At 52.3% G+C, this 25,486-nt stretch overlaps 1 protein-coding gene across 1 annotated transcript in view; it reads right to left on the bottom strand.

Annotated features, from left to right (window-relative positions):
- Nucleotides 1-25,486, bottom strand: part of GALNT2 (polypeptide N-acetylgalactosaminyltransferase 2) — a 189,986-nt gene that overhangs the window by 160,225 nt on the left and 4,275 nt on the right. The window contains exons 2-3 of the mRNA XM_077751686.1: nt 9,660-9,758; nt 4,589-4,696 (exon numbers count right to left, since the gene is read on the bottom strand). Of these exons, the coding sequence (XP_077607812.1) occupies nt 4,589-4,696; nt 9,660-9,758 (207 nt within the window). The remainder of the gene's footprint in view (nt 1-4,588; nt 4,697-9,659; nt 9,759-25,486) is intronic.

Genomic DNA, 25,486 nt, shown 5'->3' with positions numbered 1-25,486 from the left:
ACCCAAAAGCCACAGGAGAAGCCCCCCCCCCGCCAGTCTGCTCTGGTCCAAACTTTGTGTCGCCCCCAAATTCCTGTTTAAACCCCAACGCCCAGTATGATGGTGTTAGGAGTCGGGGCCTCTGGGGGTGGTTCGGTTCTGAGGGTGAAGCCTTCCTTCTGGGAGTAGTGCCTTACAGAAGAGGCCTCCCCTCCCCAGATCCCCTCCACCATGTGAGGACACAGCGAGAAAGGGACCTGAAGACAGCTCTCACCAGAGCCCACCGTGTGGGCACCTGATGGCAGCCTTCCGGCCCCCAGGACATGAGAGGTGAAGGCTGATGTCCCGGCGTGCAGTGTTGTGTGGCAGTGGCCCGAGGGGGCCCAGACGCGCATTGTCCATGCAGGCAAAAGGGAGAGAAACCGAGACTGGGGCGAGGTGGGGGATTCTGAGGGGGAGCCTGGCCGTACTTGTGGCTCAAATCCTACAGGTCGCTCTGATGTCCCTGCAAGATGGCACTGAAGGGGGACAAAAATGGAGAGGGGACCACCCCGGAAGGCGGGCCAGCAGTCCTGGTCACTATGCATGACTGACCACCCTCGTCCATGTCAGGCCCGCACGCTAGAAGTGGTGACGTGACACAGGACTGCCCCTCTTGTCATTGCTGACGCCGCACCTCGTGTGCGCCGTGACCAGTACTCCAGCCAACATTCCGGACTAGATGAAAAGGCGAGTTGAGGACACACTCCCTGGGCCACTGCACCATTTCCATCCTGGCAAGCCAGCTCACCGGGTCAGATCAGGACGCCCCAGCTCAGCGGGCCTCGAACCCACGATCGGCCCAGCCCTGGTTCTCCAGCATTCGGGTCACTGCCGGGCCTCCCTAAGTCCAACCGCCTTCCTCCTGCTAGGAAACGCCTCCCACCCCACTACCACCTAAAAAATGACTCTTCCAAAGGTAAAGAGGTAACAGGGAAAGTGTCAATTTATTAACCCCAAACGTCACCCTGCATTTCACTGAGAAACATTCACTTGGGAAGGTTCCTCCGGGAGGCAGTTTGAAGCTACCACATGACGGCAGAGAAAGGGCAGGAGAGGACTAGAAATGAGGTGTGAAATCATCAGGAAGCTAAGCTGAAAACCTGATATTCAATGTGGTCAGAAAAGAATCACGGTGGCCCGGCTCCCAAAACCTGGGATTACTGGGCACCCGGTGGAGCGAGTGGGAAGTTTCCACTCCAACGGAAGCCAGCTCCGAACTTAAAGGGAATATACGTCAAAACTGGCTTCCCTGGAAATGAGAATCTGACACCCAAGGCTTGTAACTTTGGTTCTGTCACGCGGAGCGCCGCACGGGGATGAAGCCCTCCATCCACGGCCTCACCCGTACAGCAGACACAGCACAGGGTGACACATTCCGCAGAGAAAGAACCAGTGACTTGCCCTCAGCCACAGTGATGCGTCAGAGGGTCCCCTCCTCTCCTCCCAAATCAGTGCTCTGTCCACAAGCCCAGAAGCACCACTGACTCCCTCCCGCTAAAGGCACCTTCACAGGGAACACGACCTTGTATCTCATCAGGCACCGACAGGCTCCCATCACACTCCCTGGGCTCTGCAGGCCACGAGAGGAGAACCTGGAACCCCGCAGGCATGGTCTGCGGTGGGGAAGGCCCGACGGGCACCACCGACCACAACACACTCAGAGCTGCTAACCCCCCCCCAGCAACGGTCCAGCCATCCACGCCCCCGCCCGCCGTATGGGACGCTACGCCGTGATTTCACGTCCACTCAACTCTTGCCCAAGATGCAGAACTGTGGCTGTTCTGTGTGGGATCCTTGTGCTTGAGGGAAAGTCCCACCTTCTAGGCCTCACACATCTCCCTTAGTCCTCCCTTCCTCTTGCAGGGCTGCGGCTGGGGGAACAGCCCCCTGCTGAGAGCGGCCGAGCCCTGTGGCTCCCGGTATAGACTGGACACAAATGTCAGGCCATCTGCGCTGTAAATAAAGGAGAGGAAAAGAGCAAGAGACTGGTGTGAGGAAGGAGAGAACGGGGCTCAGCCTTCCTCAGGGGCCCCTGCCTGTCCCAGCTGGACAGACGCAGCCCCGGGCAAAGCTCTGCACATCATCCGAGTGCACAGTCTCCGCTCCGGGGCTCTCCCCTCTGCCACACGCTGTGCTCGAGGCACAGTGACCCTGCAGGCAGCTTCCTGAGGAAGAGATTCCAAACCCCGCACACGAGCGCCGTCTGGTCCCTACATCCAGCCGCCACCCAGGCAGTGTGGGCGCCAAGCGCCTCACCATCAGGCCACATGGCCCTGGGAGAAAGCCCCACAAACGTGTGCAGGGAAGTGCAGGCAGGGGGTGCCGAGGCCACCCATGGGTCTCCCGGGCGACCCTCACCCCCTCCCACAGCTGTCGGGGAGTCCTCAGTGGCGGGACAGGACGCGATGACGCTGGGTGTTTTGTAAGTGCACGAAGGCACCATGCAGTAGCCGGAGAGATGCGGTCTGCTTCCGTCCTGGCCGCCAGCCCCGAGCAGCCCGCAGCCAGCCCTGCCCACCCCCCCGCCCTCCGCGCCCCCTGCGCAGGCCCACGGCAGAGGATGCGCCGGGGAAAGACCCAAACCCGATGGCCCCGCTGCCGCTGCCTCGCCCACCCTCCCTCTCAGGTCACTGCCTTCACCCCCCGAACGGGAGGAGCGGCTCACACTGAGACCCCCGGAGAGGGTGTGACAGACGCGTGGCCCCTGGGTCTGTGCTGCCATCTCCTCCCTCTCAGCGCAGGCCCGGAACGACTCCGGCAGAACTGGAAACAAACACTTTGAGAGCCTTCAGACTCCCAGACACCAAGCGCCATCTATGTGCCTCCATCACATGCTTGAAATGCAGGTACTCAGAGCACCGTCAGAGGGAGCACCTCCTTTCTTTGAGAAGTGGCTGGGCCCATGCACCCCCACCACGCCGTCCCCCGGGCTGCAGGATGCACCAGGACCGGGCAACCACGCTAAACGAAGCCGATCACCAAAGAGGCGCGGGCTCAATCCAGGCTGGGAAGCCGAAGCCAGGACAAACAGGCGTAGGCTTCCCAAGACAGAGAGAAGCCCTCCGCAGAGACAGAGGAGAGCAGTGACCTGGTGCGGCTGCTGCGGTCTGGCCATGACCCAGTGCGTGCCCTGGGCTGCCTCCATGTCCTGCTTCACACCTGGCCTTCTGAGGCCAGGCAGACTTCCTTCTTTCAGTGACATGAGATACCCCCACGTTCCATAAGAAATTCCCTTCTCCGGGGGCGTCTGGGTGGCTCAGACGGTTAAGTGTCTGGCTTCGGCTCAGGTCATGATCTCACCATTCGTGGGTTCGAGCCCCACGTCAGGCTCTGTGCTGCCAGCTCAGAGCCTGAAGCCTGCTTCAGATTCTGTGTCCCCCTCTCTCTCTGACCCTCCCCTGCTCACGCTGTCTCTCTCTCAAAAATATATAAAACATTTTTAAAAATTAAAAAAAAAAAGAAATTCCCTTCTCCACCACTTAAGCCAGCCCTCAGTGGGCTGCATACTGTAACCAAGAGGATCTTTTAAAAGGGGTTACATTAGGGACACCTGGGTGGCTCAGTCGGTTAAGCCTCTGACTCCAGCTCAGGTCATGATCTCCCGGTTTGTGAGTTCGAATCCCATGTCAGGCTCTGCGCTGATAGTGCAGAGCCTGGAGCCAGTTTTGGATTTTGAGTCTCCCTCTCTCTTTCTGCCCTCCCTAGCTCATGCGCGCTCTCTCAAAAACAAGTAACATTAAAAAGAATTTTTAATAAAAGGGGAGTACATTAAAAATCAAAGAACGACAAATACAGGTGGCTAGCATGTGAATCCAGTGACCCCTCCCAGGTAACACAGGAAGAGAAAAGAACCGTTTTGCACCCAAATTTCAGGTCCTTAGCTCCAGGCTTGGCGTTCAGGGCATTTTTCTCTTTCCTCGGGAAGTCAATCTTCCTACCATGCTCGATCCTGCATAAACTTCCACAGTGAAACAGTCTTCATTTTAAGAAGCTTTGGTTCCGGGCAACACGACAATTAATTTAATGCAACCAGCTAATCACAATGAGAGGCGAAACTGTACACTTATTTCCATTTAAGGACGGGCTGGCTCCGGGGTTTACAGGGAGAATCAGAAGGCAAAACTTTAAGCGATCCCTGACGATCTCAGCTGGCTGGAGAAAGCCTTCCTGGGTCCCTGGGGGCAGTGCTTTCCAGAGGGCGGTGTCTCGGGCAGCCCAAGAGCACGATCGATCAGAACTGAGTGATGAAGATACCCCATGGAACACGCACACATGCACGCACACACACATGGGTACATGCATAGGTAATTACACAAGTGATAAACCCACCCCCACACGCATATTCTCACAACACCTTCAACTCTTCCGTTATCGGCTTCTGCCTGGGAGTGGTGTCTCTTGCATTAGACAGAAGAGCATGGTTTTCCCCCCAAGGCCCTATGGTCTGTGGCCGTAACCTGCCCAAAGAAAACTACACACCATGGCCTCTCCGCTTCTCCACAAAGGCCAGGCTCGTGTCCAGAGCCCTCTGACCTCATGCTCAATGCATCTGCGTTCCTGGTCTCACTGGACCATTGCCCCCAGTGCCCAGCAGAGGGCCAGGGGGCAGGCGAATGGGGCGCGTGCCGCTCAGGTGCTCCTCCTCCTCGGACCCCACGGCAGAAACAGAACGGACCTGGAATGATCGGTAACCCACATCCACAATGAGGTAGGAATCAGCACGCTTACGACGTGGATTCGTCTGGCCTTGTGACATTGGGGCTCACTGCCTCACTCTCCTGAAGGGGTATCCCACCACCCCGCGCCCCATGGCTGGCCCTGTGCTCTGGGTGGTCCTGCCCAGCTCACCCGAGCACTCACATCTGCGGCCTCAAGACCCCTGTCACTGCTCACAGTGCTACCACCCAACGTCTCCTGGCCCAACCATCCCGCCCAGCCAGCCCGCCTCTCCTCCCCCAAACCTCCTGCTTCTCGTGCTCCCTCCCGGGCCCCATGCAGCCTCTGAGGCCCTTCTCCCTGTGAGAGCCATTCCTCCCAGCCCGTCTCCACCACACTGGCCCGTGTGAACCGCACGGCTCGCCCACCAACTTCACGCTTTGCCTGGAGGCTTCTTTGCTCACTGCAGTCTCTTGTGATTGCAGAAGGGAAATGGCCCACGGCCTGAAATCATAACCACCAGTGCCACCCTGGCTTGGGGACACCCTGAAGACAAGAAGACATGTCCTTCTCTCTATCAGATGTCCTCGGGCAGAGCTTTGTGCATCGCCTCAGGGCACCCTCTCCCACCTCCCTGTCTTGGGTTAAAGTCTGGACCTTGCTTGTGCTGTTCCCACCTCCACCCACCACCTCTTCCCACATCTGGTGGGGGGCGCCCACAAGCCTCCCACCACGGGCGTGCGTTACTTTTCCATGGACCCCAACTTCACAACCATGAAGTGCTAAGATTCTCTAGCATGTTCTGCCGGTTGAAAAACACTTGCTGAGCAGAAGCACTGTGCTGGGCATGGGGTGCAGAGTGGGAGCCGGGGACGGTCATCCGGGGAGAAAAGAGGTCTTCTCACGATAGCAAGAGCCCGCCTGCCTCTCCATGGGTTCTCTGTGGCCTAGGATTCTGGGGGTCTGGAGGCCCTGGGTTGGGGGAGGCAGGCGGCGTCAAGAAAAACTAACATTTGGGGCACCTGGGTGGCTCAGTCGGTTAAGCGTCTGACTTCGGCTCAGGTCATGATCTCATAGTTTGTGGGTTTGAGCCCCGCGTTGGGCTCTGTGCTGACAGCTCAGAGCCCGGAGGCTGTTTCAGATTCTGTATCTCCCTCTCACTCTGACCCTCTCCTGTTCGTGCTGTCTCTCTCCCTCTCTCAGAAATAAATAAAACATTAAAAAAAAAAAAGAAAAGAAAAAGAAAAAGAAAATCTGACATTCACTGTGCTTGGTCAGGACCAGCACTGAGCTAATGACATGCGTCATCCAAAGTGGATGTTTCTATTTTCCTCCCTTCATAAGAAAGGAAACCAAGCAAAGCAGGTCAGACTCCCAAGTCCGCTTGTGGGCAAGATGGCTCCCCTCCTCCCCTGCTCGGAAGGTGGCTACAGGCAGACGGGACCAAACCAGCCCCCAACCCCAAGAAGGTGGCCAGATGTAATTAAGCTAGTTACCGAGCAATCTAGCTGCGTGAAACTATCCAGATGGGCCCCAGCTGTGCTGCGAGGACTTGAAGCAGGAGAGGTGTGCTCCTGTCTGGGCAAGAGAATTCAAGGGGAGCTCTCCCGCCGCCCACCCCAGCCAGCGTGAAGGCAGCAGTGTCTGGGAGGGGGCCCCAAGGGGTATGAACCTGGACCACGTGGGGCTTCCTGCCTCCACTGCCCATGCCCGCATGTCAGCTGCCCCTCCACACGCTCTGATCCTGGCCTTCCAAATTCCTGGAGTGGAAATGAACAAGTAAACAACTCTGCCAGGGAGAAAGTGACCAAGGGTCACAAGAGATATAGGAAAAGGCTCTGGTAGCAGCAAATGGCTGATGCCCCTCCTCCTGCCCCCACGGACTGTGAGCCTGGATGCGGGCTGACCTGGCATCAGGCTTCCCATAGAAGCCGTCCCTGGGTTACCTGAAGCCCAGTCACTCCTTGCTCCCCACGGGTGAATATGGTCTTGGCATATGTTACACTTCTCTTGCATCCCACAGAGCCTGGGACAGTCTTTTAATAAACACTGATTGGTTTCTGATGGCTCCTGATAAATGATGTGCCAATCAAAAGCACATCTCTAAAGAAAAGAGCTATCTTTTAATAAGCAGGGACCATTTGGGGTGTCTGGGTGGCTCAGGCGGTTAAGTATCCAACTCTTGATTTTGGCTCAGGTCACAGTCTCATGGTTTGTGAGATGGAGCCCCAAGTCCACTCCGTGAGCTGATAGTATGAAGTCTGCTTGGGATTCTCTCTTCCTCTCTCTCAAAATAAATAAACTTAAAAAAAAAATGAGAAGGGTTCATTTAGCAGTCTCTTGTTAACTCTTGGGCATCTATCCTGAGCAGTTTTTGCCTGCCCCATTTCACCACTGTCTCTAAATCTCAGTAGGTCTAAACTTTGTAGATGCTGGAATTTCACAACGTTGCAGCCAGTGTCGTGACCTAGATGGCAATCACACCACAATGGTGTACGGGGAGCTAGTCCCCACGGGGCCAGAGAATCCACAAGCAACCCCTGGTGGCTCCGAGGCATTGGTGGTTCTAGACACAGATAGATGTCGCAGAGAGACTGCCATGCACATGGCGGGTTGGGGGGGGGCCCTGCTGACCACTGATGGTAAGCATCTGGCCCCAATTCGCCCTCTGGGAAAACCTTCCTCTGCGAGCAGACCCCATCTGCAGGACTGCAGCTGCCACCTCTCCTGGGGAGACAAGGACCTTAGCGGAGTGCTTTCCAACTGCCGCGGGAGGCCGGCAGAGGAGCGGGCTGAACAATTCCACGTGGCTCCGAGCGAGAGCTCCTGGCGGCAGTGAGTTTGTCTTCTACCACGGTGCTTACGCCAACCCCACATCCTGCGCGACGCCAGCCAGTAAGCCCAATGAACGAGCCTGTCCAGACCCCAGCAGTGCTCTGGCAACACCCTTCACGGCACTCGACACTTTACACAGGTAGCATGCACCTGTCTGCGCCTGCATGCAGAATGGGGGTACACACCCCGCCCAAGGCCACAGAGCCGGCACAACACCACTCCTCTCAAGAAGCGACCTCACACCCTGACCACCACAGCTCCCAAAGGGGCAGCTCAGACCCTGCTTCTCTCTGCCCTGAGCTTTGACTCTGATTTTTAACGTCTCAAGTCTAACGAACATCTTCCAGGAAGATTTTTTTGTCTCAGTTATTCATATAAACCGCCCTCCAAAATTCCCGCTTGCGCAGCAATATGGAAAACCTATTTGGAAGCTTAAAGACCTCTGTAACTCTCTTTAATCAACAGTGTAAGATATAGGTGCACACAGGGCCGCGTGCACGCACACACACACATGCTCACACACTTGTGCACACACGTGCATGCTTGCACACATGTGTGCACACACAGAACCTGTGAGATGAAACTACAATCCCTCTCTTCCTAACTACAGAGGCTCTCAATCTGTGCAGGCAGCTGCCCCCTCCCCGCCCCCCACAGAGGAAGTAACCACCTGCATTTATCAGCCGCCGTCTGTGCGCCACCATCCCTCATCTCCACCTCTGCCAGTCTCCTCACCACACCCGGGAGGTCTTGGTATTCCCAGCCAACCCGTTCTGCTGACAGGGTGCAGCCTTCTGAAGAGAAGGCCTGAGGAGCCCGGCCTTCCTGGCACTGAAGGCTAGCTTCTGGAAGCAGCTTCTTCTCGTTCAGCCCTGAGCACTGGGTTCGGGGCTCAGCCCGCCTGCATCCACAGGGTGACCCCCACGTGTTGCTGCCACATGGCCAGTGGTGAGTCTCACAGACTCTGGGGCTCCCTTCATCACTGAAATTAGGGGGGGACTAATATTGCCCTTACCATGGTGTCATTGGATGGATTAAATGAGACAAGGCACATGAACAGGATGAACTCACTCTTTTCACCCACATGGCAACACTTATGGAAGTGAAAGGGAGCATGTTAATAGCCACACCAGGGCAGCAGAGCATCCCGGGACGGCCCAGGACCCCGGCACACAGCCAACCTACTGACTTAGCAAGAGGGACTGTTTAAATGAGGGCTGATGAGGGGTACCACCAATGCCTGGCTTCGAGTAGGCATCCGATCCTTATTCATTACTGTTATATCATTGGATTTCCATCTCGATCCCTAAGCCTACAATATGAAATTAAAGGAACAGGCACTAAACACAAAACACCAGCACTGAGGTCACAACCTCCGTGGCCGGGTCCCCAGACAGTGGGGCCAATCACCACTGGCTTCAGCAATTGCAGGGACACAGAGCCTTAGGTGTCCAGGGACCCGCCCCGGGGCCACAAGGAAGCACCGCGTCCTGGAAGCAGGCACTGGGCCATTATTATCTCCACCCACTGCCATTCCTTGTGCTGAAACCTTAGGGTGATAGAATACCCTCCCTCCGAGGCCTGGCCAAGTTCAGAGAGAGGAATAAACTTGCTGCACAGAGATACGCGGCTCATCCACGGGAAGAACACAGAATGCCGCTGTCACTCAAAATCCAGGAAATGGAGGAGATGATTCCTGGCACTTCTCCAGCACGTGGCCCTGAGCAAAAAGAGCTTGCATTCCCTAGTTTGTGGAGTCTCCAAGCAGTTAACAGACAACTACTGCTCAAGACTGGCTTCTAAGAAGTCAGGCTGCAAGACTGGACTAAAGGAATCAGTCATCTTGACTGCGTTCACCCGACTGCTACCTGGGAAGGTAAAGGGCCGTGAACAAAGGTGAGTGGGAAAGGCCGGAAGGAGGACGTGCTGACGCGAGCGACTGGATTTGGTGTCAGAGCTACTGCCACTTGCTAGTGGTCCACCTGGAACAAGTCGCTCAGTCCCTCTCAGGGGGCCAGTGCCCCAGTGTGTAAAATGGGCATCACTGTCCTCATTAGCCAAAAGGACATCAATCCCAAAGCAGAGTGAAACACAGGTCACAGTCCCCTGTAAAGCCACACTGCGATGACAGGGACAGAAGCCCTCACGGTCGTGTGCCGCTGTTTACGCAGCTTCAGGGCTTTGCCTGTGCTGATCACCAGGAGCTGCATAGGAGGCAGGCCAGAAAGAATATGCTCCCGCAAGAGCTTAAGCAAAAGCAACACGGGTCACTGAATCAAGACACCATTGACTGCGGGGCACACCATTAATTTTCCATACCACTTAGGAAGAAAAATGGTATCAATTAAACCATGAAACACTGTCCATTGTGAGGCACATCCTGATCTCAGAGATGTTAAAACATGGGGGGGGGGGAAGGGAATGTGCATTTTAGAATTAATGAGACACAGTGTGATGAGGACCCCAGGGTGGCCTCGAACTCAGGGTCCTCACTGGACAAGGTTCGAGGCCAGTCTGAGCCCAGGGAGCAGTGGGTGTCCAGTGGAGAAAGTAATTTAATCACCCTGGGGCGCTTGCACGCATTCCAGTCTCCCTGTACCTCCTGCTGAGTCTGACTCAATGGATCTGGAATGGCGCCTGGGGATCCTTTTCTCAAAGCTCCTCGGGTGACATGTCATGTTGACCCTCCACTTTGAAAGTGTTCCCTCCACCCTCCAGCTGGCCCTCGCCACGCCACCACGCTGCCACACCGCCCTGCCCTGGGCTGAGAAGGTGGAGACATGTCCCCGTGCCCAGGGCACCCTGTGCCAGCCAGGGAAAAAGCCCGGCTAAGCGAACAGAATGGATCCACTCGCACAGTGGTCCCCCTTCCTCCCGCTTCCGCTCTAACCCCTGGCATCAGGACACACCTTCTGTGAGGGACGAGCCAGACCAAAGATGTGGGTCTGTATCTGCAGCGCCATTCGGTGGCCCTCCCACGCTCCCGTTTCTGTTGAGTTTCTCATGCATACTTTCCCCTGACGCTGATTCATTTTCTGACTATGCAGTTGCAAACCTCCATTTAGAATGGGGGGGGGGAACTGAAGGCGTCCTGTGTGGCATTTCCCTAAGTCAGCTGTGACTCAGCCTGGCACAGTCCCAAGTGCCTTTACAGAGGCTTCCTTCTGCCCCTTTATTAGCTTGGTGAGCAGCGAAGACCAGTAATAACAGGCCAATCGCTGCTCAGGGGTGCTTTTGCCGCACCTCCTGGGACCCTGAGAGACAGCAGGAATGCGGGGCCCCTTCCTCCCAACCCTGCAAATTTCATTTACATTTCGAAGTCAGGGGACATGCGTGGAACTCCACGGCTGTACATTATGCGCTCCAGGATTCCTGAAGCCTATTAAGAAAGGAGAGCCTAAGTGGGTGGCAAGCACGAAACAGCTCCAGCCACCTGTTCCCTCCTCCCACCCCTACTCCACATGCCACATTTCTTTTATGACTCAAGGTATCCAACAAGGCAGGGGTTTTAAAGCTAGGGGCTGAGAATCCAGATCATCCAGCTAGAACGACAGCTACAGCCCTCTGATGGCCACCAGCTGGTTCTGACAACCCAGTGCCCCGTGAGAGGCGAGGGATTCCCCGGCCAGCCCTGGGGCCCAATTGCCCACAAGGCAGGATCTCAGGTTTTTGAAACAGTGGTTCCATTAATGAAGCTTTGGAGAAAGGAGCCAGGGTGACACTGAGTGAGAGAGCCCAGTGCCAAATGAAGTCCAAGTCCATCTGCCCTGCCTTCTGCAGCCCCTCCCAGCTCCACCCCCCACCCCCACCCCAGCCCAGGGGCCGCAGGGGGTCCAACTTCCCCATTCCATATCCCAGGAGAACAGAGGGCAGGCACCGCTGGGGAGCACTTAGGGAGCACTGATCGAGTCCAACAGTTCATTACACTCAACACCTGGCTGTCTGGGGGCAAGTGCTGGCACCCCGAGTGAGGAACCCTGCTGGGGAAGCACGGCATCACTCCAGGAGGTGCTGCACAGAAACCAGCGGAAGGTCAGGTAGGAGCGACTCTCACAGAGTAAATGACTAGGAGAGGAAAGGAATAAATAACGAGCCGTTACCTAATAAGGGGTTTGTCTAAACCAGCGAACTTGTTCCAGAATGGAGGCCAAAACCGGGGTTAACTGCAACAGTGCCTACATGGTAATTATGTGTTTGGGGGGGGGGGGGGGTTGGTGTTTTCTTTTCTTTTTTTTTTTTTTTTTCATTTTAAAGCCACCTACTCTTCTCCCTAGAGCCACAGAGAAAACCCTGCAAGAATCTCTTCCCTGGAAGCAGAAACTTCCTTGAGAGCCCGGGTGATACAGACAGCCCCGGCAGCCCACCCACACGTGCCCCAAGCCACGCAGGAGGGAAGCCGACAAGTCAGCCCAGCGGTGGAAGACAGAAGCCTGCTCGAGTCATGGCTGTCGACGTCCATCGAGGAGAAAGGGGGCAGCCGGGGGAGAGCATCTCCACGCTCAACCCAATTCTCGCTCTGTAAGAAGCAGTCACCTTTGCACAAGGGCAGCACAGTCACACGTATCCATGGGCAAGAAGCAGATAAACCAAGGTGACGAGAGTAAAAGCCCCATTAGGCCCTGCGATGTGCCAACAGAGACTCCACGACTGTTATTAACATCCATTAAGGGGATCTGGGACTCCGGGAAATCTAAGGAATAATTACTAAAACATGAAGGGCCACAACCCTCTGCCTCTGCAAATAGCTCTTTCTAGCAACTGTTTTTCTGGACAACCTAGCCCAGGAGGAAGCAGAGGCTGTTAACGGTTTCTCCAAAAACGGACTTGACGGGGGTTGTAAGAACCGGACACAGCCACAGGAAGACCCTGGTCTCTGCCCCAGTATGACCCACGAAAAGCACAATGTCACTACTGGTCCCTCAAATAACACTCCTCTCCATGCCACTTCTGAGTTTTCCCCAATGGCCTCCTGGAGCCCGCCCACCCTCACCCCTGCCCCGCTAAAGATAGTCCCTTAGCCCCTGCACCGTCACGGCTAATGCGGTGTCAGCCAAGCCTCTCTCTGCCACCTGCCCCAGGGAATCTGCGTTTCCATCAGTGCCCACGGGGACAGCGGGCTCTTCTAAACAGTCTGCTCTTTAGAAAAGAAGAGGAAAGAAAGAGCCACATGCTGTCCCACGTCCTGACGCTAAGCGTGCGTCATTCCAACCAAGAGGCCCGTGCAGCCTTCTGGCAGATCCACGAGGAATTTCCACCTCACTCTTCAAATACCCCGAATTGGGTACAAACATTCCCCACAAAACCACATCTGTCCCAAGCTCTTCCAGAAAATAAATCGGGAATTCTAACACAGGGACTCACCCACTTGCGCTTATAATTTCAGAGAGACACAACTTCACTCGCTGAGGCCAGAGTCATGGATTTATTCTGAAGCTGGAGTCACTGTCTCCAGCAGAAGGTCCCCCAAGCATGCCCCACTCACCCCTACGTTTGCTGCATGGAAAACCCACCCCTGCGTTTACAGCATGGGGGACCCACACTGCCAGCCAGGGACTCCCAGGTGCCCGGCGTGCCCAGCACCGGTCGCTCTGGAGAAAGTAAACACGGCCCATTGCTCCCAAGGGGCTTCATCTGGTCTCCCCTTTCCTGACTTTAAAACCAAGTCAGGCTTGTTTTCCGGGCGGGAGAAGTGCTTCCTCTAAAAGAACAGGAAAAGTTTTAGAACTTCCCAACACCTAAAATTAGCTCCCCCGATAGGCAATTTATCCTTGCACTTTAACACAATGCGGACAGCTCACCAAGAAGGGCAAACGGTGCCTGCGTCAAGCAGTGAAAGCATTCGGGAAATGAAGAGGAGAGGCTGGTTTTAGGAGGCGGCTTCCGCTCTCCAGCCACTTCTGGAACCCAAAATCTCCCCTTTGTGAACGTCTCCCTCTGCATCAACCCTCTATCCCAGGCCAACCGGTCCCCAAGTGCCAGGAAAGGAGTCCACATTCTATAGCTTCTGTAGGAAAGAGAGGAAGCCTCTTAGGAAAAAACATGAATCATTACACACAAAAAAGGGCAGGAACGATAATCCATCCCAGATTCACAGAACTCAGAGCTCGACTTGAGATTCCTGCTCTCCCTCCGTCACTCTGACATTGCTTATTAAACAGTTACTCCTGTTTATTAGGCACCTGCTCCAGAGACTGGCTGACCAGGACCTGAAAACCTATGAAAACACCATCAGGATCGTGTCAAGAATCTTTTAAGTCATCTGCAAAACATCTGTCTTATCCGTTTTGACAACCTGGGAGTACACTCTGCAGGCTTAAGAATTTCAGTTCAACACACACACACACACACACACACACACACACACACACGCTGGTACCTCGCAGACCCAACAGAGAGCAGATGTGTCTGAGAAAACGGGTGCGCGAGCGACCGGACCCAGGGAGCACCTGATAGGCGCTGATCACAAGGGCCAAAGGGTCACAGCCACTCAGAGAAGGAAAGGATGGTGGCATGATGGTGTAACATTTATTGTGAAAATCGGAATTACAGTGAGGCGCTCTTGGTTTACAGCACATTCAGGAAGTGTCGGGGGAAATACAACACAAACACATACACCACTGACCCTTGAACCACACAAGGGGTTAAGGGCACCAACCCCCTACAGAGTCGAAAATCTGATTAACTTCTGACTCCAACCAAATTTAACTATTAATAGCCTACTGGTGACTGGAAGCCTTACAGAGAACATAAACAGTTGATTAACACATCTTGTGTATGGTTTATGTATCACATGCTGTACTCTTACAATAAAGTTAAAAAAAATGTTTTTAAGAGAATCATGTGGAAGAGAAAATACATTTACATACTGCACTGTATTTATAGGGAAAGATCTGCGTCTAAGTGGACCCACACAATTAAAATCTGTGTTAAGGGCCAACGGTACATACGTGCGTGTGTGTGTGTGTGTGTATACATATTTCACCACACTTCCTAAATGTGTTATATACCTAAGTGTGTTATACACTATGCATGTATATATGTATATTTCCCCGCTTTCTAAATGGGTATACATAGGGGTATGTGTGTATGCAGATTTACACATATATGAATGTGCGCACGCACAGACACACACGCGCGCGCGCACACACACACACACACACACACACAGATTCTGGAGTGAGGCAGCCCTCCGTGTTAATTACACCTGTCGAACTGAAGAGCACTGTGACTCTGAGAAAGTCATTCAGCTCTGTGTGCCTGCTCAGTCGCGGAAGCAGGTCAGTGATACCTCCATCTCGCGGGATTTGTGAATGACAGAAAGAAGCCCTGGACGCCACCCTGTGCACAGGAGCAGGCATACAGCGGGTACGGAACCAAGGAAGTTTCTCCAATGTCCTCTGGAGCCATTTGAGGAACATCAGCTGCCCCTTAGAATTTAGAAAACTGAGGCATGGAGCGATGGGGCAAGTTGCGTGGAATTGGAGCAAGTTAAAACTGCTTCCAGGGCCGCCTGGGGAGCTCAGTCGGTTAAGCACAGACTTCAGCTCAGGCCATGATCTCACGGTTCATGAGTTCGAGCCCCGCATCAGGCTCTGTGCTGACAGCTTAGAGCCTGGAGCCTGCTTAGGATTCTGTCTCCCCTCTCTCTGCCCCCAACCCCATGCACTCGCTCGCTCTCTCTCAAAAATAAGTATGAAAACAAAGATTTTTTAATGACTTCCAGAACTTGACCCTCCATTTTGTAATTACAGATTTAACAGACACCGTAGTGAACTCCTGCTCCTCCCCACAGACTGCAGGAGAAGCTGGGATACACCACGGGCCTTGCCCTCAGAACACCTAAGTCCTGGTGGAGAGGAAAGAAATGCTACAAACTAAACATACACACCTGCAGGGTCTGGGGCATCATGCCACGGAGAGAGCAGTTCCATGGGGCCAGACCTCTCCTAACCCCAGAGTGGAAAGAAGCGGAGAATGGCGGGAGCAACTGGCCCCTCTTGCGGGCGCTGGGCCCAAAGAAAGGCCGGTGGAGCCCTCTTGCTTGGGTTTGCAGAGCCATCTGCAGAGCCAGATGGAGGGAGGCTCCAGGGACTCCTGCCTCACAGCCTCACAACATGGGGGAAGAAGAAGTGTCCTTCTAGGAACGAAGTCCAGCGTGCCATTGAGCTGTCCATGGTGAGCCCTCTGAGGGCGGGGGCAGTGCCCGTGGCCACAGCAGTGTAACATATGCTACCCCCGAATCGGATTTCCCTGCTGGCATCTCGAGGGCATCACAGCTTGGGACATGTGAAGAGCTCTGTAAAGGGGACAGCTGTCTTCCTGGTCAGAGCTACCGAGCTGCACGGACTTGCCGGGGAGGCATGAACCACACTGATATATTAGTGCTTCCGAGAGACTTGCAACAAAGAATGTGTATTAGCTCTGTGTACTGCCCTCATCTCCCAAGACATCTGACATGGCGCACTCCTGCCACACCCCTCGCCTGGGGCTCGGAGAATTCCAGAATCGCTGTTGTAGGGTAGTGGGACAGCCTGTGGACACGACTGGGAATTAACAGAAGGGACAAAATGGTACCAACAAAGAAAACAAACCTGGGCCAGGGGACACGAAGACTGCTCTAGGTCCACAAACAGGCCCAGAGCACATGGTGGGTGGCCTGGACTTCGTAGAAACACCAGCGTCAAAGATGGCCAGGAGGACACAGGAGGATAAGGAAGTCAGCTCTCTTGGGAAAGCAATTACAAGTCTACGGTTGGGGGGCACCTGGGTGGCTCTGTTGGTTGAGCGTTGAACTTTGGCTCAGGTCATGATCACATGGTTTGTGGGTTCGAGCCCCACGTCGGGCTCTGTGCTGACAGCTCAGAGCCTGGAGCCTGCTTCGGATTCTGTGTCTCCTCCTCTCTCTTCCCCTCCCCTACTCAGGAGGCACTGTCTCTCTCTGTCTCTCAAAAGTAAATAAATGTAAAAACAAAAATTAAAAATAAAAGTCTATGGTTAGATGGCACCACTGAAGCAAGGAATCTCCTTCTCCCTTGTATGTGATTTTGCACGATCAGGAACACGAAAACTCAAGGAATATTGATGCGTAACACTGCATCAGTCAGACTTTCTAGCCCATCTCCCAGACTCGCCTAGGAGTGAATGCCCCATGCCCTGTGACACATCTCGGGCAGTTCAAAGCACACAGTCAATAAATACATCCTGGAAAGAGATATGGCAAATCCACAAGATGTTTGCGTGGCAACGTCAACGCCTATCATTCTGGATTAATTTCTGCAGCCTAGGGAGGGTCAAAAGACTCAAAAGGGCTAGGGCCAGCCCCCAGAGATCCCAGCGGCCTCCAAGAGCCTGCAACCCATACAGTGGCTCATATACGGTATGTGGTGGGAACTTCTCAATTTGGGTCAGGCTGGGTTACTAACAGGGTCTGGTGGTCCAACCTGGCGAATCACTGGCAGGAAGAAAACTGAGGCATAAGGCAGACACCCAAGTTTGGAGAGGGGCAGCTCCTGCCCTGAGCTGGGCTTTCGAGGTGTGTGGTGAGTGGAAGCCAAGTGGCCTAGGAGAGGGCACAGTCCATGTCCCTTCTGGGAGCCGCCCCTTCCTCCACATCGTGAGGAGCTCCCCTGCCTGGGAGCTTGTTCTCCAGAGGATTCCAGGCCCAAAGTGGCCATAGTCAAGTCAAATGCCCGGGCACCACTGACCTGGTCACAGGTCCCTCCAGGCTAAGGGGAGCCATGCCTCCCCTCCTTTGCCATCATGCTGGATTTGTTACTGGTTTGCACTTAACACCTGCCAATAAAGATGGTCTACACTGAGCCAAACAAGAGAAAAAAGAAATAAATAAACGGGAAAAAAAAAAAAAAACACCAAGTATGCTATCCTACATAGTGGTCCTCAAACCTTATAGGACCAGATAGGGCCAAGTCAAGAGAGAACAGGGTAGAACAAAGAAAAATACTCCCAGTAGGACACTGGTATTCTATGCGGTACAGGGCCTCCTGCCACATTAACTCTAGAGAGAATACACAATATTTAGACATGCCTTCAAACCTCATAATCCCACAGGTAACCCCTTATGCTTCAAGTCTATGCTAAAAAGTGTAAAGTGTAAAGTGCTTGAAGCTTCTAGAAGAACTCAATTATAAATGTCTACTTACCCAGAACACAAACAAGGAAACTCAGAATTTATTCTGGCATTAACCACTGATGTTTATATACTCTTTTTAACAAGGGATACTCCTACATATTAACTCATTTTTGATCTCTGAAACCAAAGTAGGTATCGCAGTATTATTGATTTGATAAAGGCTGACCTGAACACTCAGATACATGTGTTGCCCTAAACTGCCAATCAGTTAAGCCCCATACATGTTACCGTAACTCCCTACTAATCAAAGATATTTCAAAATTTCAAAATATCAAAAAGAGATAACTGTTTCATTTCTAAGGTTAAAACGTAAGGAATATTATTTACAGTAGCCAAAAGGCAAAAGAAAACCACCCAAGTGTCCACTGACATATGAACATGAAATGTGGTCTATATCCACACGACAGTATTCAGCCTTAGAGCGGAAGGGAATTCTGGCCCCTGCTGCGATATGTGTGGACCTTGAAGACACTACACTAAGTGAAATACACCAACCACAAATGGACAAACACTACCCAATCCCCTCACGTGGGGTACCTAGAGGAGTCAAACCCCTAGAGACACAAAGCAGAAAGGCGGTGGCCAGGGGCTGGTAAGGGGGCGGGAGACTGGGAGTCAGTGCTTCATGGGGACAGAGTTTCCCTTTTACAAGACAACAGAGTTCTGGAGGTGGATGGTGGTAGCGATGCATGACAATGTGCATGTACTTAATGTCGCTGAAATGTACACTTAAAAACTATGGGAAAAGAAATATACTTGGTTTACTGAAGAACGGTAATCTCTATAGGATAAAAATTGTGTCTCCTGAGCAAAGTACCTGGTGTTTTAGCAATCTGGATGAAGCGTTCATTAAATTCGGAGTCTGGCAGGGAATGTTCCTGAGGGCCCCCGTGGTCCCGGGTCTGAGCTGTGCAATCTCCGACAAGCCCTATCTCTCACTCTCCCTTCCCTCTTCCCAGACATGGGTTTGGACAGTAACTCGGTATGATCCTGACATTCTCCCAACAAATTTAATAGGAGGAGGAAATCATTCTGTTTGCTTCTAAACAAACCATTCAGACAGAAATGAAGGAATTACTCATTCCGCAGAATCTTTTTACCATCTGTTGCTGAAGGGAAGTCTTCGCTGAATGGGAGCCTGAGCTGGAGGACCTCAGAGAGAATTAAACCCGAGGAAGAAGTGTGCCTTCCAGGTTTCAGGTCCCACTGATTCTATGCTTATACAGAACTCAGACCAAATGGATTCTGTCCTCGAGAAGAAAGAAATGAAGGACTATTAGGGAGATTCGCCACGGACAGCAGTTCCCAACCTGGAATCCCTCCCCCCACCTGCCGCGGGCTGCTAAGGATTACAAGCAAGAGGCTAGAAAACAGAATTAATTATGGATTAAGAAAGACTTTTTTGCCTATTGGATTAAAAAAAAAAAAGTCTCAAATAAGATGAGGGTCAAACGCAGAAACATTTGAGAGGTCCTGGAGGGGAGGTGGGAGGGCGGGACCCTGAGCGGCCCCCTCAGTGATAAGCAACCAGCATTTTCCCCTCATCCCCTGCCCCTCATGATTCCCTCCGACAAGATATGCATATTAACAACTATCCCATTTAAATCACTTAAGCAACTGACTAAGCCCCATTGATAAGGAATTCTTTCGTCATAATTGCCACAGATAAAGTATATATTTAATATGCTCAGTTGCAGTAACTAAAATCCAGGAGGAGAGGGGGAAATCTTCTATCGTGGCTCAAGCTACATCAACAGGAGGCAGGTACTTAGAATGACAAGAGCTGCAAATGCAGGCTGGTTTGCGGGTCTTCCTAACACCAAAGGCAAACCCAACTGAAGCTGGTCTGACTCAGGGAGAGAAATTGTGATGGCAAATTTGGGGCGCAGGGCGGCCCACTCCCCAGCATGGGGGGCTCCAGGTACCTTCCTGCAGCAGCTCAGACAACAATTGATTGCACCTCGGAGCACCCTGGGTCGTCTGGGCGGTTCTCGTAGCCCACCGGTGTCACTGGGGTGAGGCCTGCATGCCGCCGCCTCCCCTACAGAGTCTCCTGTCCCCCTGACAGCTCCCGGGGCTTCCTTCTCCAGCAAAGCAGCGGGGAGCCGAGCTCCGGGAGGGGAAGAGGCGGAGGCGGCCAGGCCTCTGACAGCTGGGCCTACAGTGTCACCGCTTCGGCAACCCACTGGTCTAAGAAGCCACCAGGCTGGCCTGGATTCCAGACGGGTGAAGCCGGCGCTTGACGGAGAAGGGGGGGGAGGGGGCAGAGTAGAACCAGGGAGGAGAATCTGCCAGGACATCGCCGGAGGCCCTCTCTCACGACACCCAAGTCACCATCTCCTCGGAAGCCAGAGCCGTTAGGTGCTGGTGTGGGAAGCGCACTGGCACCCATTGCACAGGGACGGCAATGGAGTGTGCCGGTTAAGAGCAGGCCCGGCCCAATGTCAGCTCCAACCTCACCACTTCCTGTGGGTCACCCAAGGCAACTCGTTTAACCCCTCTCTGCCTGGCAGTCTATCCACAACATGGGGATGATAAAAACGCCTTGTATGCATTTGACAAGGACGAGAGAGAAGAGTGCTTGGCGCACAGTCCATTCTTGGGGTTACGGTATTTTTATTTCCTGCTGGAGGGGCCACACCAAAGTCCATCTGAGCCACAGAAGGGACAGTCATGGCCCCATGGGCCCACTGACCACTGCCACGTTCTGCACCAGCTCTCTACGGGCTGGAGGGGTGAAGGAGGGCCTGGGTCCCCAGCGTGCTCCGATTGCTTTCTCTCTCTCTCTCTACTCACTCAGAGACAGAGGGGAACGATGTAGGACCCAGAACACCCTGAGCAGAGGGGCCAGTTTGTAATCACAGCGAACACCCAGTGACCAGGAGCTGTGTGTGACTCAAGCCCTGTACAGACAGCTTTATCCAAATCAGTCTCATCCTTGACATGCCAACAGCAGTTACATGCACACCACATGGGGATGGTCACCAGCCCCCTGCACACCTGTGGTGATGGTCATCCACATGGGGAGGTCGCCAGCCCCCCGCACACCTGTGGGGATGGTCATCCACATGGGGAGGTTGCCAGCCCCCTGCACACCTGTGGGGATGATTCACAATTGTCCGACAGTGACTGGTTAGTCCCCACCTACCAGGCTCTTTATTTCCTTCCCCTGAATTGTTTGGCTCTATTTCTCGTTTGATAAGTTTTTAGTTCTACTACATATACGCCTTTTAACATCAGATGTTTCGGACGTCAGAAATAACAATTATTACCCCCGGTCTACTAAGTGACAAAACTAAGGCTCAGACAGACGGAGCATCTCGCCCAAGTTTACATGGCCAATAAATGGTACAGGGTGGGCTCAAGCCCATTTATCAAAAGACGGCCCCCTTGGCACCCACGTCATGCTGCATCTCAGGAGAGAAGTGATATACAGGATGAGGCACATGGCCAGTGGACCCCCAGATCTCACCCTTGACCAGGTCAGAGCTGTAAAAGGTGGGCTCTCTCAGAGAATGCCTTTGCCCAACAACGAGCTCCATGCCCTTGGTTCAGCTTTGGGGACTGACCTAAATAAACGGCTCCATGTACATCCCCGCATTTGATTTCTGATATTATTTTCCCCAGCTAGCACTATCCATTTTGATATTCGGTGACCTTTCAAGTCCAGCAGATTCTTACCAAGTGTAAAGGCTATGAACATGGTAGTCTCTCACACGGAAGCCCTTAGTTCTATTAGAAAATGAGGACCATCTGGGGCTCCTGGGTGGCTTAGTCGGTTAAGCGTTCGACTTTCGCTTAGGTCATGATCTCGCAGTTTGTGGGTTCGAGCCCCGTGTCGGGCTCTGTGCTGACTGCCAGCTCAGAGCCTGGAGCCTGTTTCGGAGTCTGTGGCTCCCTCTCTCTCTGACCCTCCCCTGCTCACGCTGTCTCTCTCTCTCTCCCCTAGAAATAAATAAAAATATTAAAAAAAAAAAAAGAAAGAAAGAAAATGAGGACCATGTAACCCAGCATGCTTCCTCTGGCAACCGAGATACACTCTGGTGTCCAACTAAAGGAGCCTCCCTGGTTTAGTGTCAGTAGGTGTGCTTAAAAAAAAAAAAAAAGTGCACGGGCCCTGAAGTCCTGTTTGCTCAACTCGTTGGGTCTCAGTCTCCTGCTCTCTAAATGGGGCTAATAACACCCGCCAGGTAGGATTATGTTGGGGGTTAAGCTCAACACAGATGGGCAAAACCTAACCAGGATCTGGCCCAAGGGAGAGGCTCAGTGTTCATTCTCCTTTCCTCTGAGCACTTCTATTTTCTTCCCCTTTTTCTCCCCACCCCATGCCACAACCTCCCCGCCCCTGCAAATTATTTGGCCGATTGTTAAACTGTCGTTTTGATGAGTCTGTGTTTACACATAATATATATGCTTTTTCCTATGAGCTGCCTCAAATCCTTTTTACAAGTGCGTATAGCTCAAATACACAACAGCCATCGCCTAGAAGTTGAAGGAAAATTTCAGCGTTGTTGCATAAGGGACGTGGAATTTGGAGATAAGGTTGGAAAATGTCACCCTCCAAAAATAAAGCCAAAGAGAACCAAGAGAATGAATGGCATTAGCCATCTGGGGCGATCTTTCCAGGAAATAGCTCACTCTAGCTGATGATTTAGAAGTGTAGCTGATGAGAAGAGAGTACGCCTCAGATCTCATAGAGGAATCGAAAACAAAACCTCATCAGGATGACTTGAGCACAAAATCTGAGGAACATACCATAAACCGTAATCTAATTAAGTACCACATGTCTCAGGAAATGGTTCTGCCAGCTGAATACTGAAGAGCGTTGAGAACAAAGTTAGATGCATCAGTTAGGAGCCAAGTGGAATCCAGGTACCACACAAGCTTTTTGAACAGAGGGGCTTTACTGCGTGTAAAGTCATTAACCAGGTAACCGAAAGGAAGAAAATCCTAAGGTATCAGGGAGGAAGCAACCACAGCGGCAGCCACTGTCCCTAGGATTGAGGGAATAAAGGGGAGGCAAGGACTGAACCTTACAAACTCAGGGAAGGGGACCCGTGGTACCCGGACCACTGAGGAGGGGATGCGAAGACGGGTGGGGACCACGATGGTGGTGTCTCTGGCACTGGGGAAACTAGATTCAGCCGTTGCACGTGGTCAAGTGTCTCCGAGGGCCGCTCATGGGAAGAGGAAGTGGAGGGGAAGGACCAAGTCCCCTCTCCAAGGCTCCTCTCACTGCCCCTCCCCCAACTCCCACAGGACTTCCCGAGGGAGCCGCTGGCAGCCCTGAAATGGGCTGATGTGCAGAGTCCTAGCTCAGGCATCACAGAGCAGAGTCTGGAAGGATTTGGGGCTGAGACAATAGTTTAATAAACTGCACACTGGGTTTTTGTGAGAAATGAGTCTCCATGGCCACCCTGGGGAGAGAGTATTGATTCTATACACAGAAATATCCCCAGAATCGTGAAGTCCAATTCATCAGGCTTCACAGACAGAGGGAAATAAGCCTGCAGAAAACATAGCTGCTCACCCCACTATGTTGTGGTTTCCTGAGTATACGAGCTGCCCTGGAGCCTTCTCACAAAGGCATGGTTCTCGTCATGAATTAATGAATCATCGCTCTTATTTACCAACATTATACAACTATGATTCATGGAAACCCCAAGTTTTGATTGATAACTTCCTAGGTGAGCTAATAAAATCGAGTTTCCAAATCTGTGAGACCCTGAACCCGTGGCAATTCACTCTCTCAAAGCTCTGTCTCAAACAGTTAGTGGCTTCCCTTATTTGAACTACATGCTTGACCACATGTGATAGACACACTGGAAAGTTCATCAGGTGTTCTAAAGAAAATGATCATGTAAGCGTCAACTGCTTCTACAAACACATTACACACACACACACACACCTGTGCAAAATACAGAAAAGAGATGTAGAACTTCAACCTCCCCATGAATAAGGCTACTTGTGGCATTCCTATATTCTCATCAGTTTATCCTTCAACAGAGAAATCAGCCAAGCCCGAGGATTTCACAAATCTCGAAAGCACAGGACCTCCAGCCCTTTCCTCCCCACTCTGCTTCACAACGGACATATGTGATCCATCCTAAGAGTTGAAAAAGGACAGAAGTGCTACTAGAAGTTCCTGTACCTTCAATTCAAATGGGCAAAGTCAAGGCCGTGGAGGGAAAGCAGTCAGGCTGCTGAGCAGAGCCACTCCAGGTCAGACTGGGAGAGACAGCTTTGTTTATTCCCACCCAGAAGACAGTGGCTTGCAGGCAGTCTGATGACAAATGTCATGAAAAACTTCCCAACACTCCCAATCAGCTGGCACACAATCTAGAATAGGTTGTCTGGAATTATTTTTTCTGGATATGTAGAACCACGTGGTCTACGTGGTCTACATACTCAAAATTATGGGGTCAAACCTCCATCCTCAAAAAACATCAAACCCCCCCCGATTTAAAAAATACAGAGAAATAAAATCCATGGACTGCTCAACTACTGAATACCCTACTCCCTATATCCATTCAGTCCAGAGCCTATAAGAAAAGTCCTATTTTCTTTAAGCTCTCAACTGTCATTTTGATGTCTTTTGATTATTACTTTTATTGCAAACAGCGAGCTGCCTGGAGAGTCCAGAATAACTACTATGACTAAGAGCCTCATTCAGTAATCCAATGGGCAATCCATTATATGCTCATCCATATTCAACTTTGAATATAAAAGCTAGCACCCAAAGAGAAGACCCAACTCGAACTCAAAAGCCCACAAAATGGATCAAACCTACATGCAAGGACTCCACGATGTTTAGCAGTTACAGCCAAAAGATGGAAACTCTCAATAATGCTTCCCTGACCAATAGTTTCCAAACCCGACTTCATGAGAATTATGTGCAAGGAGCTTTTTCTAAAACGTGCTTCAGCCTAACGGCTCAACATTCCAATTTTACTGGGCTGGGGTAGGTTCTAGGCACCTGTGCTTTTAAATCTCCCCAGGTGTTCTTACTGTGTGGTCAAACTGAGGAACACTGGACAATACTGTCAGGGGTGGGCAGGGGTGAAAGTTGTAACTTCCAGGAAAACCAATTAAGACACGGGGGAGAATGAAGTGGGGAGAAGGGAGAAGATGACAGCAGACAAAGTCCAAGGCGACAGCAGTCCTTGACGTTTCATTTCAATGCAGCAAATCAAGTGCAAACCATGGGCAAATTCCTTCGCTCTGTGTATATTGCATTTGTGAAATTCACTAATTACCACCAGTCATCAGATGCGGCAGCTCATAAAATATGGAAACTATGCAAGCCCTACAGGCCGTGCCCCCTTCTGTCTGGGGACAGTGTGCACAGACTTTGAAGGGGCTGTGCCAGATGCTGGCATGGTGCCCGTCCCAAGAGAGAAGGGTGCAGAAGCCAGCTGGAACCAAGATCTTCATTCCCACCGCCGCAGGCACCTTCCCTGCTGAAGTACGTTTCTCCCTGTGGTGGAAGAAAAGCATGGTGACCTCCACAAAGTAACTTCGCATTTCTACTGAAATGATATATATGCCTTTTCCGCCAGGAAGAAGCAAAGATGTAGGAGTGCCTGCCTGTATGTGTGCATGTGCGTGCACACATACGTATGTCTGTAGCTGCAGACAGAAAATGACTTCCCAGCTGAGTTAAGGGACACACACACACACACACACACACACTGAGCACTTTCTACCTACGTGCTTGGGCACAGGGCTGTACTAGGTGCATGACAGATGACATCTCATTTCATCCTTGTAACAAAGGAGGTTCTGTTATTTCCATCTTACAGAGGAGGTGGCAGACTTAGAAAG

This window comes from Crocuta crocuta, unplaced genomic scaffold (assembly GCF_008692635.1).
Source record: "Crocuta crocuta isolate KB4526 unplaced genomic scaffold, BGI_CrCroc_1.0 scaffold59, whole genome shotgun sequence".
Lineage (NCBI taxonomy): Eukaryota > Metazoa > Chordata > Mammalia > Carnivora > Hyaenidae > Crocuta > Crocuta crocuta.
Note: the sequence above shows the minus strand (reverse complement) of the source record. Positions and strands in the feature narration are given on the sequence as shown.